The sequence below is a fragment of the Prunus avium genome, chromosome 1 (genome assembly GCF_965620075.1).
Source record: "Prunus avium chromosome 1, drPruAviu1.hap1.1, whole genome shotgun sequence".
Taxonomy (NCBI): Eukaryota; Viridiplantae; Streptophyta; class Magnoliopsida; order Rosales; family Rosaceae; genus Prunus; species Prunus avium.
The window spans coordinates 44751569-44765476 of NC_142284.1; the positions used below are offsets into that span (position 1 = coordinate 44751569).

The 13908-nt window shown below is 38.9% G+C and overlaps 3 protein-coding genes and 1 long non-coding RNA gene across 6 annotated transcripts; 1 reads left to right on the forward strand and 3 right to left on the reverse strand.

Annotated features, from left to right (window-relative positions):
• Positions 1–1224: 1224 nt before the first annotated feature.
• On the reverse strand, positions 1225–4741 carry MMZ1 (MMS ZWEI homolog 1). 2 transcript variants are annotated; one of them, XM_021965475.2, is made up of 6 exons: positions 4503–4720; positions 2719–2858; positions 2464–2589; positions 2253–2379; positions 2052–2111; positions 1225–1506 (listed from the first exon to the last, which is right to left on the reverse strand). In XM_021965475.2, the coding sequence occupies exons 1-5, from the start codon at positions 4528–4530 to the stop codon at positions 2053–2055; spliced, it is 480 nt and encodes a 159-aa protein (XP_021821167.1). In that variant the 5' UTR covers positions 4531–4720; the 3' UTR covers positions 1225–1506; position 2052. The 2 variants fall into 2 exon arrangements, with proteins under 2 accessions (XP_021821167.1, XP_088103314.1); XM_088247188.1 differs by lacking the exon at positions 1225–1506 and adding an exon at positions 1752–1882 and having other exon boundaries at positions 4503–4741.
• Positions 4742–6822: 2081 nt separating this feature from the next.
• LOC110762789 (uncharacterized) lies at positions 6823–8616 on the reverse strand. 2 transcript variants are annotated; one of them, XR_002527630.2, is made up of 2 exons: positions 8457–8616; positions 6823–7999 (listed from the first exon to the last, which is right to left on the reverse strand). It is a non-coding gene; the product is annotated as an uncharacterized LOC110762789 (long non-coding RNA). The 2 variants fall into 2 exon arrangements; XR_015832958.1 differs by having other exon boundaries at positions 6823–8088.
• A 195-nt stretch (positions 8617–8811) lies between these two features.
• Positions 8812–10264, forward strand: LOC110762787 (1-aminocyclopropane-1-carboxylate oxidase homolog 1). Its single transcript, XM_021965474.2, has 2 exons — positions 8812–9847; positions 9946–10264. The coding sequence occupies exons 1-2, from the start codon at positions 8951–8953 to the stop codon at positions 10192–10194; spliced, it is 1146 nt and encodes a 381-aa protein (XP_021821166.2). The 5' UTR covers positions 8812–8950; the 3' UTR covers positions 10195–10264.
• On the reverse strand, positions 10045–13199 carry LOC110762786 (uncharacterized). The gene is made up of 6 exons (XM_021965473.2): positions 12636–13199; positions 11955–12072; positions 11421–11770; positions 11207–11338; positions 11032–11130; positions 10045–10956 (listed from the first exon to the last, which is right to left on the reverse strand). Exons 1-6 carry the CDS (start codon positions 13079–13081, stop codon positions 10407–10409), a joined length of 1695 nt encoding a protein of 564 aa, XP_021821165.2. The 5' UTR covers positions 13082–13199; the 3' UTR covers positions 10045–10406.
• Positions 13200–13908: the final 709 nt, after the last annotated feature.

A 13908-nucleotide genomic window follows, 5' to 3' on the forward strand; every position in this document is an offset into this window, starting at 1 on the left:
CTTCTACAGAATCTATCTATCATTATTCATTATGTTTGTTTTTTCAAAAGAAGGATTCTCCATTCATGTTTTATTTAATTTTCTTGATACTTAGTGCTCTTTAGGCATGGGCTTGGAATTTCAAAATAAGCATGGATGTGGGTTTTTGCTCCATTTGTAACGCAATCTAGTTGAAGAAAGAATTAATTAATTAAAAATGGTTAGTTACGCTGAATTGTGGCAACTAAGCTATCTATTCTATTCTATACGAAAATAACAAGAAAACATAACAAAGCAAGGAGGCGTGATTGGCTGCTTAATTGCTTTTGCTTTTGCTTTTGCTTTACAGGAAGAGGATTATGAGAAGGAAGAAAGAAAACCAAAAACAAAAAGAGGGAGGAAGCAGCGGGTGGGCACTCAACTCAACTCAACTCAACTCATATGCTTTTACGTCACTCCATCTGTCATCTCCTTCTCCTGCCTGCCTTGTCCACACGCTCCCAACGAAACCCACAAAAGGAAGCTGCCCAATCACATTTGGTTTTTTTTATTTTAGTACCAATAATTGTAGTGTACTTGGGAAAGGAAACGAATCATTAGCTTCTCATCATTTAAGCTTAAACATAAATACAATTTTATATATCAAGGAGTTAGAAGAAGAAAGTAAAACATCTATCTATCGCCACGTTATTCAGGGTTCTGGGCATCTGCTCTGCTCTGCTCTGGTCTTTTGGGACGTGTGGAGCAGATACCCTTTTACATTTTCAAACCGCCATTAACTCTCAAAAGTCAATCCTTCTAGGAAACCTTAATCATTTGGTCGACTTCAACGGCTACAGACCAAATGTCAAACAAATTTCATCTCTACTTCTTATCTTCTTATTATTATATATTAAAATTCCATGACAGCCCTTAACTTACGCTCTTAACCAAAATTCAAACATTTTGAAACGAACAGAGAAGAGAACCATTACACGTCGAAGATGCGTTGCATAATTGCATTGCATTGTTTAATTTACATACAGGGTAGGGTGGTACAAACCAAATGGAAATGTGCACGCCAACAGAGATTCTGTTTTCTGATTGCTTCAGACGCAAACATTTTGTATCTATCCACGATACATTTTCGACTTACATTGGATTTTTCAAGGACATGTCATGTTTAGCTTAACAAACAAGAACCATAAAATGCTCGAGTCTTCTCTTAGCACACAAATCATCATTAGCCTAAGACCACGCTCCATGTTTCTCGTTTTCAACATTATTATTTATTATAAAATATTGGATCATTCATCATCTTCATTAGAAATTCATATCCAAACTTGAGGGCTTCAGACACGAAAAGAGAAAAAAAAAACATTGAAGAATCGGTATTTCGTAATTCATTGATTCATATAATTACATATCATTTACCCACAAAAACAAACTCGGTATTTGGTGCCATTTCAAATGTATTCACGTTTGAGAATCAAGAAACAGCCACCCTAATATAACATCCTCAGAAACTTACGGAGTCGTCACCCAATTCTGCAAATATAATAATAGCCAAACAAAATGCAGTCACATTCTAGAAACACAACAAGTCAGGAAAACTCGAACATTTCTAGAAACACAACAAGTCAGGAAAACTCGAACATTTCTAGAAACACAACAAGTTAGGAAACCTCTCCTCGTCAAGGACTTGTATTCAGCTACTGTCCTATGTGTTTGTAATGTTCCTATTGTTTGTATGAAAACATAACACATATGTGTGTATATCCAGCATAGCCATATGTCATAGTAACCGATTAAATACAGCTCAAAGTTCATTGAGATGGGGGTCTTGAATTGCCAATCAAGGTTCCTCATAGAACAGTCCTCAATTACATTTTGAACTGCAGGCTCAAAGAGTTTATATTCTGAACTGCAGCCTCAAACAATAACGGAGAGGGTTACATCATGCAAACAGCTCATGGTTCCAGATGGGAGCAATTCTTAATCACATTTTTCAGGTTTAGCACATAGATGCTCCTTAACTGGTATCATTCAACCTATATGCTATATACAGTATCATATACTCATACAACTCTCACCTTAGATAATGCAACATTTCACCACAAGCCCCTTTTGATCACCCCTTCCATCTTCATTGCCTGAGAATTCATATTCAAATATTTAACTCTCCATTTCTACATGATGTGAGCAGAAAGAAAGCAATACAAGCAATTATATTCAATCAATAGAGACTTAAAAAAGAGTTAAGTATATGCAGCAAGAAACAGGAATTGACAAACCTTCAGGTGGCTGAGCTAGCTTTCGGTTTTGTGGTGACATCATCTCTTTCTTCAATTGTGTCAATATGTCCTCCATTGTATATTCCCTTTGCCAATTTGCAAGCATGGGGAAAAGACTGGGTTCAACCTGGTAATTTGTCCACCAATCAGCTTGTTTCAACCATACCATAGGAACATATTATCCGAATATTTAAAGGGTAACATCGCCTACCACTCCAGTTTCCTGATTGACACATGTCATGTTAATCCTTGTTTGGAACCTAACAGTTGGTGGATTGTCCGGATAATCCTTTCCACAGAACAGTTTCAACTGGCAAATTCTCCCTTCGTGCACAGTCTAGCAAGAAGCAAGATCAGCAAGACATTAATCTTCTATATTCAAAGAATGACATCATTTGGGATGCACCATTACATGATACATATTATAAATTTAGAAGTGCATTTGGAAAAAAAGTAAGAAACCTACATTGGGGGGGCCAATGATTGTCCCCGTCCATGACTGCATATATATATCATCGGCATCATCCATCCCATAGCTAACAGTGCCATCCCCAATTCCCTTTTCACCCCTCTCAAGCTCTTCCAGCAATCTGAAATTCCTCGGAACTGTGAACAAAAAACAAACCCAAGAGATATAATTACAATTCATGCATGAACAGAATGAATACCATAGTATAGCAATCACAAAAAAGAAAAATAAATAAATAAATATATATATATATACACTAAGACAATTGGCTTTGTTCAATGGTGGCCATTATTTATTTTCTTTTATTCTTTGAAGTGAGAGAGAACCAATAGAACATTTGCAAGAGGTAGTTGTTAACTTATAATTTCTAACTTAAGAGAGAAATGAGAAGAATATGCAACAATACATCAAACACCGCAATTTTCAGTTCTACTCTCTATACCCTGCTTTGGAGAAACCAGATGAGAAATGGTTACAGACAAGTGGAACCACCCTAGTGTTAGAAAGACATGGACATGGACATGGACATTTCTCTGATTACATTTTCTCAAGACCAGTGTTCTAAATTGATCTTTGCCCTCATAGTGCTCGTTTCCATAAGAAGAGATGTAATAACTCAAGATAGCTTACGAAATTACGATGTAAATGTAACATCTTGATATCCAATTGAAGACAATTTTGGAGTGTCCTTACGTAATGTTAAATCTAAAGATGAATAATCATGTCTTCCATATTAGAAATTACATGAACTCCCATGTAAGAGAAGATGCTAGAAAGAACTACCATGTAAGAGAAGATGCTAGAAATTTGAGGGTGTTATGGAGTATATGTTCAACAGGAAGATAATGAAGGAATTGATGCATTGGTTTGTGCCAACACAATTACTTAACTTACATCAAGATACGAGTATGAGTGTGTGAACGAGGGCAGAAAAATGGTAAAACCCCGTTTATGTGATGAATCCACATACAGAAGATAGAATGGAGGTTCATAAATCATAATTTAGCCAAACCAAATACAGATGGAAAAGGAAAAAGAAGAAAGGAGTGGCTAAAGCACAACACGACTTACTTAAGTCTCTATCTTGTCTCATGCTATTGTTATGTAAAACAATTTTTCAACATCAAGAGCCAAAATTTCCAGTTCAAAATCTTCCGCCAAATGGAAAGATAACCCAAAATTATTAGTATGGACGTAACATCAGCCAGCCCTAAACACCTGTACTGGCTACACTAGTGTAATTACATCAGGAAGGTGTTAAAACATAATAGTACCTCAAATGTACACGTTATGTGCACTGTACTGTTCCATACTAATTTCAACACAACATTCTCTGTTATATTAAACTCTAATGATGCGATTCTTAGCAGATACTTTAGGCTAAAATGACTCAAGGAACTGATACTAACATTGATTGGCATTGGAAGAGAGTCAGAAATGCAATGAAACTCCTAACAAATCTAAGCAACTATCCTAAAAATATTATGATCCAGACACATATCAGCAACCAAATTGATAAAAATAAAAATGAAAGCAAATTGATAAGCACAACTTCTTCACTAGGTTAACGAACAAAAAAGCAATTAAATTCAGATAGAAAAAGTAAATAAATTGGGCACGAAAACGGACGATTCAGGAACCAAATCCACACATAAGAATTGATTGACGCTATGTTTAGATGAACGCATGGAAAAAATGAATGCAAATATAACTGAGAGAGAGAGAGAGAGAGAGAGAGAGAGAGAGAGAGAGAAAATCTTAGGTTTTGCAGCAGGGCTCACCGACAACGCTTGATCCTTCAGACCCCATTTTGATGTTGACTGTGCAGATTCCGAACACAGCTGAAGATATATATATATATATATATATATAGAGAGAGAGAGGGAGGGAGAGAGAGAGAGTAACAGAAAGGCTGTGACGATGGATTGGAGACTGTCTGAGTCCAACTACGGCTGGCGAAGGGCCGAGGCACACATGGAGAAAGGATAAAAAGGAGTAAGAGGAGGAGGAGGATCCGAGTCAAGTATTCCTTCCGCTAAGGGTCTATCGCTATTCATCTACAGCCGCGCCATCTGAGACGTACATTATTATTATTCCAACCAATGCATCCCGAGTCAATATAAATCTGCACCGTACATCTGTGCAATGTAAGACGGAGCCCACGAATAAAAGAGGAGAATTGTTCTCATTAATTTCGCGGTAACAGCCTGGGATGGGACAACAGAAAAAACAAAAGCCCAAAAGCCAGGCAGTGAAACAAAGTAGAAGGCCCAAAAAAGCCCACACAATAAAAAGATACTTCACATTCACAACGTTAATTATTTGTACATATCTGATACACATTTCATGCTGAAACCTGTGACAATTGAAGAGCTTGCACAAGTCTTGACGATTAATCACATCACTGTAAACATATCTGCGAATCTGTATATTGTATTGTCATTAAACAAACATCATTTAATTAGTTCTAATAAACAAACATGGGTATTTAAACATTCTGTATCAGATTAATTTCTTGTTTTTCCTTTTTCAGCTCATTGTTGAGTAATTAATTCTGGTAGAGTGAAGTGAACACTTATTAAAATGAACGTCATTTAAAACCTTTACTGTAATCTCTCACATTTTCAAGCCTTTTCAAATATGCACTTGCAATCGACAGTTCCAGTCCATCCATTGATGAGGGGCCAATGTTATTGACAACATATGGAATGACATGTGACCCGCAGCTGCAGCAGGCAGATAACTGCAAGTTCATCTCCCGTACGTCATATTTGCTTCACCATAAATATGCGCCATAGGATTTAAACCAATGGAGAAATGAAATTGTGTACTATTCTGATGCAGCGATCTAATTCGCTCATTTTTTAGGGTTAATTTTGAAAGAAGTCGCACATTTGAAACTACTATTACTATACGCGATTTGTAATTTCCTACATAAATTCATACCCGTGGCAGCTGACAGTTGGGTGCCACGCGTAAGTCCTTTCGGTTTGAAGTTAAGGTATTATCTTTTAACAGTTGGATCAAGCTAACCAATTTTATCCAATGATTAAGACATAGGACCTCAACTAAGAGCCATATATAAAGCCCTCACTAAAGAATTATGGCAAAACAACACTCGTAGTCCCTGTGGTTTCCAACTTTTACAACTAAGGTCCCTGTGGTTTCAATTTCGTCACTTTTGCCAATGTGGTTTAGGATTCCAAGCAATTCGAGGACACTTCTCAATTTCCGTTAGATTCCTTTTAGTTATGTTAGGGCTCGAGCACGTGCCCCTCACATGGAGGGACATTACAGTCAAATCGAGCCATCTTATAAACCCAAAACACTGGCTCAGCCTTACACATTCGAAATTAGGCCATTTTGGGGGAAGTTTGGGAGATGTCGAACTTTGGCCAAGCTCCAAGATGTCAATTTTGTAATGGCGAAATGAGATTGGGAATCTCTAAGAGAGATAGGACTCGTGGGAGACGTTTTTGGAAATGCACTAGATCTTATGTAATGTGCAAATTTATTTTTGTCAATTTTTGGGTATAAATGGTGAATCTAGTTTTTGTGTTATCAATTTTGGAATTGTGCTATGCAGGGAACACTTTATTGTGCGGATTTATTTGGGATGATGAACCAATTAGATTCAATCAAGCAAGCAGAGAGAATGAAGCAGTGAGAGAAGGTGAAGGCATTAATGGCTGCTTGGAAGATGAATTTCATAAGCCCAAAAGTTGCAAGATTCTACTGTAAATTCCCTAAATGGAATTAAGGATTTGTTTTTGTTGATTTGTGGATTTCTACTATTAATTTATATGTTGTTGATCATGATTGTGGTTATGAAGTTGGTAAAAAATTGAGCGTTGGCACCATTCCCATATGTTATGTATTTTGAATGTTGTAGTTCTTTTGGTTTCGAAATTTGCAAATAATGTAGAATGGGAGCTTTATTTTGATTCAAATTGCCTTATTCAATTGACATTTGTTTCAACAGCAACTTGACAATTTCATGCTACAATAAATTTCATGTTTACTCATTTGATATAACAAAATGCTAAATACTGCTAACAATCAATCTGCTGCTCACATTCAATTCCAAAAAAGTCACTTCCAATTCCAAAACAACTTCAAAATGCTATTACATAACAAATGTTCCAACAACTAAAAAGCTTCAGAATGTTAACAATTGATGTCACTTTCAAAACATGCAGCCATTTAAAATACTTTTACATTCAAAAGGTGCAACAATTGAAAGGTCCAACACTTCAAAATACTTTTATATTCCCAACTTCATTAATTCACAAAATAGTCAAATATGAATATGTTTCACTTGAGTTGAATTTCTACTTTATTCACTTCCTTGGTGCTTTCCCTAGTGGTTTTCATGAAGCACTGTTGCTCACTCCTAACAGTCTTGGACCTTGCCTTGGAGTTGGATGCACAGAAGCATATGGATTCACAGAGGCAGAAGCAGATGGATTCACATAGGTAGAGGCAGATAGATTCACAGAACTCGATACACCTTGCTGCAAAGTTGCATGTGATGAGCTTTTCCTGATTTGCATTTAAAAAAATAAGTTCACCAACTTCATTGTGCTTCCAACATTAGTTGCTATGACCTCATCACAATACTCTCGCAACCTTGAGTATTGCTCCTTATAAGTCCCTTATATTATCTCATTGGCCTTGTTCTTAGCTCTTGCACATTAACTATCAGACACATTATACCCTAAACATTGTGCAGTTATCCTCCTTTTATCATTTTTCACAAATTTAATACGATAATTGCCTTGCACTACATAATTCTTCACAGCTTTTTTCAAGTCTTCCTTGCTTCCAAATAACATTCCCTTCTCAAAGTTAAGGTTATCCAAATCAGACTTACAAAACTCTGAAAATTTTCTCCTTCTTTCACCTTCCTCATCTAAAGAGTAATTAGAGAGTCAAATCATTTCTCAGAGTTTGTATCATTGTATTCTTCACAAGCAGCAGCCACAAAATCTTTAGGGAGATAAGTATTTCCTACTCTCTCAAAGTTGGACTGAAAATCTAGATCAAATTTGTTATTGTCATCTAGGGCAGCATCATTGTCACTCTCATAAATCTCCTTGTCTTATTCATCAACACTATTTTCAAATTCTAATCTTCATCTCCTACCATCAATATTAATGTCTTCTTCAACACTCTCTTCTTCTTCATTACCCTCTTCATTGATGACATTCCCAGCCAGCTCTACATGAACCTCTATAGTTCCTATATTAGGTACTTGTTCTACATATTCTTAGGTTAACTGCGATTGATAATTAAAAACCTCATCAAAAAAGGCATTTGGAACGTCATCAAATGCTGCATTATAAAGCAATTGAGGTGACCCAACATCTGGAAAATTTTGGCATAACCAAATAAGAACAAAAATGCAAAGCATGCATATTGAATACTTTATGCAAATAAATAGAGACACTACGCTTCCTAAAGCCTTTAGGAGTGAAAACTTGCACGAGACCACTGTTTTTACTTCCTATTCCAACAAAAACTACCGTTACTTCCTAAAGCCTTTACTTTCCCACCAACTATCCCACTAAGAGACAAACTCAACCCAGTACAAAAGGATACAAATTAGGGATTTCTCCAGAAATAACACATGCAGACAATTGAAAAAACAAAGCATTGAAAGCAACAAACACTTTAACCATTGAAAGCTCCTATATCAAATTGAAACTAAGTTAAATAATCAAGCTCTTTCTAACCTGGTTTGTTGAAGCTTCCACTGCCTTCTCTTGTACTTTTCGTCATTTTGGTTGTGTAACCAGCTCCTTCAATAGATTAACTTTTACGCACATATGAGAATTTTTAATTAAACCCTAAACGGCCCAAAAGAAATCCCTAATTTGTGTTTGAGGATTCTAAGCAATTTGGGGACACTTCTCAATTTCCATCAAAAATCCCTAATTTGTGTTTTTAATTAAACCCTAAAAGGACATGGTAAAAGTTGGAAACCACACGAATGCAAGTGTCGTTTTGCCTAGAATTATTGCTTCCACTCCACTCTACTTTTGCTGATCATGTGTTGAGCAAGGAAAGGAAGAAATATGGGAGTGTTTGTTGGTCAATGCCGTGCCATCTGAACTTTCGTCCCTAAATTGCTATTATTGAATTACTGGTTCTAATCACGACCACGTACGTGGCTGTATCGTATCTACTATCTACTTCTACTTCCTTGCTCAAATTCTTACAAGAAGACATGAGAACTGAAACACAGGCACCCTACTCGACCCACGAAACCATGGCGGCCAACACCACCGTGATTGGCCAACAGGATTATGATAGAGCTCAACAAGTCAAGCAATTCGATCAATCCAAGCTCGGAGTCAAAGGCCTCGTTGACTCCGGCCTCACCTCCATCCCCCGTTTCTTTATCCACCCGCCCGAAACACTAGCCGACCTCCGACCCCATACTAAACCCCAAACCCAGCAACAACCGATCCCCACCATCGACCTCTCCGACCTTCACACCCATCGCCGCTCATCCATCGTCCAACCAATCAGCTGCGCCTGCCGAACATTCGGTTTCTTCCAGATCACCAACCACGGCATCCCGTCTGCGGTTCTGGACCGTACGATTGCCGGCATCAAGGCCTTCCACGAGCAGCCGACGGAGGTCAAGGCGCCGTTCTACAGCAGAGAGATGGGCACGGGCGTATCTTATCTGTCCAACGTCGACCTGTACAGCTCAAAAGCCGCCAGCTGGAGGGACACGCTTCAAGTAAGGCTGGGACCCATTCCAGCGGTTCCTGAAGAAGTGCCGGAGATTTGTCGGGACGAGATTGTTGGGTGGGACGTGGAGATCCGACGGCTGGGAGAGGCGCTGATGGAGTTGTTGAGTGAAGGGTTGGGATTGAACGCGGGGAGGTTGAGGGAGATGACGTGTCTGGGAGGGAGGGTGATGGCGGCCCATTACTACCCCTACTGCCCCCAGTCTGATCTGACGGTGGGGCTTACATCTCATTCTGACCCGGGAGTGTTGACCGTGGTACTTCAGGACCACATGGGTGGGTTGCAGGTTAAGCACGGTGAGGATTGGGTGGACGTGAAACCCGTCCCCGGCGCTCTTGTTATCAACGTTGGAGATTTACTTCAGGTAAGTGTAAAATACAAGCAATAATCTAACGGGAGCGGTCGTTTTATTTTTACTTTTAATCTTTAAAATTAAATACTTTGGGGTTGATTGCTTTGCAGATTATGTCCAACGGGGAATACAAGAGTGTAGATCATCGGGTGTTGGCAAACTCAAACCGCGAGCCACGGGTGTCAACTGCAGTGTTTTTCAATCCAAGCAATAGAGAGGGCACCTATGGTCCATTGCCAGAGCTGGTCGCACCCGAGAAACCGCCACTTTACCGAGAGTTCACGTTTTCAGAGTTCATGCAAAGGTTCTTCAATAAAGGATTGGATGGCAAAGCTTTGGTCAATCACTTTGAGCTGTAAAAAATACCACCTCACCAAACTGTACTGTGTGTAACTCATATTCTGTAATAATAAGACTTTTAAACTTCAATCTTATGTATCAGGAAAGTTGATAGTATTGTGTGGTAATTTATCTTCCTCAAAGGTTATGTAGATTATTTGAATTCAAGAAGCTTATATGGCCTGTGTTCAAAATCAAATTGATGCAAATCTGCACCTAAAAAGATTTCGATTCAAAAACCGTATTTCTTAGGTTCAGATAGAGCACTAGCTGTTGCTAGCTTTCCATCCCCAAACCAGTCAGACATCTCTTCATCATCTGTGCAATCAGAAAGCTCTAAGCTTCTTGGAATACTGGCAGACCTAGATCCATCATCGTTTGCCATATACCTCATGCCGCCTTTGCTCCTCTCTAACATCTTCAACTTCCATTTGTCCCTCTTCTGCGGATTCCGAGACAGCTCGGTCTTACCTCCTGCAATGGGGAAATCTACAAATCCAGAAGCCTCATTCCATGACTTTGAGTGACTACCGTCATCATCTCCTTCATCCACAAATCTCCACATGCCGACACCTCTATCTTGACTCTGCCTACATTGCCCCGCATATGATTGATCATTGACGTCAGAGTCAACTCCGACAAAACTCAAACTGTTATTATTAGGGTAGCCTCCATCTTCACGTACAGGTTCAGCAGAAGCCTCTGAAGAATGTACTGCCTTAGGTCTTTTATGATCACATTTTAAGCACACCATGTTTCTCCTAAAGTTAATATAATTGCAACTGCACGAAAAACGGATATTTAGTCATATACAAGTAAAGTATAAATCTGGAATCACTGGATTCAGAAAAACTCACGAGTCGCATTCCCACTCTCCAGGATTTATATGCCGCTTTGGAGGCTTCTCTTTGCATTGTAAGCATCTACCATTCTTTGCAAAGTTTAAGAAATTGCATCTGTAAAGAAAATTTGATGTCTCAATAAGAAATGGAACCACATGTGGAAGAAAGTTAAGATCATAGCAGCCATTACTTGTCACATATCCAGTCGCCCTTCTTCAATGGAAGATGATCCTGATCCTCCCTTAGTTTTGCCAGTCTTTCTTCAGATAGTTCATCACAACGTAGGCACTTGATATTTCTGGCGAAGTTTAGGAAGTTGCATCTGCCAAAGGGAATATTAAGAAGGGTAAAACAACTTATCAAGATTCAATAATCATAAACAACAAGATCAGCTGTCAAATTACTTGGGGCAAAGCCAGTCGCCTTGCTTCATTGGAACATTTATCTGCAATTTTTCTTGTGAAATTGAATGGTTTGGCACTGATGCAACCCTTTTCATGGTTGTACTTGTAGACTTTGGGATATTGGAGTCAAGGTTCTCATTGCTGTAATCTACCATCTCTTTCAGTAGCCTTCTCACTGATTCTTTGACCATCTGGTTTAGGCATGGCTTGTTCTCCACTGTACCAGTAATGGGATCAAGCCCATACGTTAACAAGAAACGCATGACATCCACAGTACGCCCACCTTCATCTTCACGTGCCTTCACATATGCTCTCTCACAGTCTCCTCTCAAATTGCACGAGCTGCAGACCTACTAAAATGCCTGTTCTTATTAGATATGACGATTAGATCTCAAGCTTTCTTTCTAATGAAAGGTTAGTTGGATGCTAAATACTTTTTTAATTTCTAAAGTAGAAGTACATAAGATGTTGAGAACGAGAGAATTCATTATTAAACGGAAGAGGGCTGAAAATACTCAGAGACTAAGCACATACATCTCCTTCATTAATGCCCACATGTGCCCTTAGACGCTTTCCCGAGTTGACAACTTTCCTATCTAAGCTTGGGCATCCACATCCTGCAATGGTCCGGATATCTTTCCTTGACAATAGCCTGGCCACAAAGGGAATTTAATGAACTAAGGTCTAGAATAAAATTATCAGGTTTCAAAGCAAAATCAGTAAATAACATATGCCCTCCTGAAAACCAAAGACTGGATTCTCCACAAACAACCCTTGGTTCTAAATCTATCTCGATATGGCGGATATGAATCTATTGTATCCAGATAAGGTGAGCTCATGAGCAATTAGCTTTCATGAGACCAAAGCAAGGAGAACTTCAGTGCATTGGAAAAATCTCATATCAACCTGCTTCCAGGTTACAGAAACAAGATAACAAAAGAGCAAACACACACACGCATACAGAAGTGATATGAAAATGCAAGCATGTGGAAAATTGATAGTAATGATAAAACAAAACAGCTAATGTTATTTCTAACTCCAACCACGAAATCTGCTGCTGAGGTTACATAACAATTGAAATACCCAAATTGAAAAACATTTTATCCCATGCTTTATATTCAAATGCATATCGTTTATTAGATTCATAACCTCAAAAAGGAAAAGAAAACAACTTTATAATTCATACTCTCCTCAAAACCAAAACATCATCGTTACCTTATAAGACTACAACGGTCCCGAGCAAAATTCAGGCATGCTGTTCGTATACGATTTGATTCCTTTGGACCCAGTTCAGCATTCCGAAACGGGTTTTCGTCTCCTTCAAAGTAACCTCTTTTCAACAAGCACTCCATCAGCTCCACCCATTCCCGCCACGGATGCGAAATCTGCGCCGTACAATCTTCCGCATTCGTCAGTCTTCCCCGATCGGACAGTTCATCGGTGCCTGACGCCAATTGGGTGATCTTGTATGTGGGTTTTGAGTCTTTTGACGATTGAAGCTCTTTAACTTCATTCACTATGAAGTCCAGCTTTGGATTGGGAGCTAGGGTTTCGCTAGGGCTGTGAAATTGCGAAATTGGTATGAGAAATTTTGGGTTTTGGAAGTGGATTCTGAGGACAGGATAGAGATTGTCATGGCCGGTTTTGAGAAGCTTGTACATTTGACAATATTTGGCAGAGCTTTGTGATAATTTTGGCGGAAAAAGACTCGGCCTGACCGTTAAGTTTGTTTGAAGTTTAAACCCTGCTTACTTCAGTTTACATCTCGCAGCAGAAATGCGTATAAGATTTTATAAAGTTTGGTTGTGTTTGGAAACAAGTGTAAGCTGTCCAAATTTTTAACAGTGCTCGAATCGGATTGCGAATATGTCCGAGGAGTTTAGATCGCATGTACCCAAAATGCCCTCAATGTCTCCTCTTTATTCACAAGCAGAACATCAGAAGGCCAATGGTGTAGCTCATTGTATAGCTAAATTTGCTGTTAACTGTTCGCATCCATGTGAGTGGGTCGAGGTGCCCCCTGGTTTTATCCAAGACGCCCTTGATGTCGATAGTTGTACTCGAGGTCGGGCTCTTCGCCCCCCTTGTCCGTTTGCTTTGTTATCATGAGTATTCTCTTCTTGTACGCGAGGCTTTCTTCAAAAAAAAAAAAAAAAAAACATATATCAATATGTAATGTCTTTTTTTTTTTTTTCATAATATATTATGACTGCTGTAGTTAAACAAAAACCAAATTCATACATTAAAATTTGAAACCAATTAATTATAAGGCTTAAATGCTAAAATGGTCTCAGTGTTTTAGCTTAGAGCATCTAGGAGGGGGCCCAAGGCCATTTTGCGCCTTCCAATGGGCCAGGCTTGCCCGAGCAAGAGGTGGGTCCCACGTAACTGGGCCAGCCTGAGGGTGAAACGAGCACGTGCTCTAGCCCGGGTTCAAATTTTTTTACCGTTGGCGTGTGCATTACGTGCGCCAATGGTAAAAAACAAT

Coding starts and splice junctions, on each gene's coding strand:
- MMZ1 (XM_021965475.2), bottom strand. CDS start 4,530: ATGGGGTCTGAAGGATCAAGCGTTGTCG. Junction 2,380..2,463: donor TCAATCAGGAAACTGGAGTG/GTAGGCGATGTT, acceptor ACAAATTACCAG/GTTGAACCCAGTCTTTTCCC. Junction 2,112..2,252: donor GCTAGCTCAGCCACCTGAAG/GTTTGTCAATTC, acceptor ATGAATTCTCAG/GCAATGAAGATGGAAGGGGT.
- LOC110762787 (XM_021965474.2), top strand. CDS start 8,951: ATGAGAACTGAAACACAGGCACCCTACTCGACCCACGAAACCATGGCG. Junction 9,848..9,945: donor ACGTTGGAGATTTACTTCAG/GTAAGTGTAAAA, acceptor ATTGCTTTGCAG/ATTATGTCCAACGGGGAATA.
- LOC110762786 (XM_021965473.2), bottom strand. CDS start 13,081: ATGTACAAGCTTCTCAAAACCGGCCATGACAATCTCTATCCTGTCCTC. Junction 11,339..11,420: donor GGCGACTGGCTTTGCCCCAA/GTAATTTGACAG, acceptor TCCCTTTGGCAG/ATGCAACTTCCTAAACTTCG. Junction 11,131..11,206: donor GGCGACTGGATATGTGACAA/GTAATGGCTGCT, acceptor TTTTCTTTACAG/ATGCAATTTCTTAAACTTTG.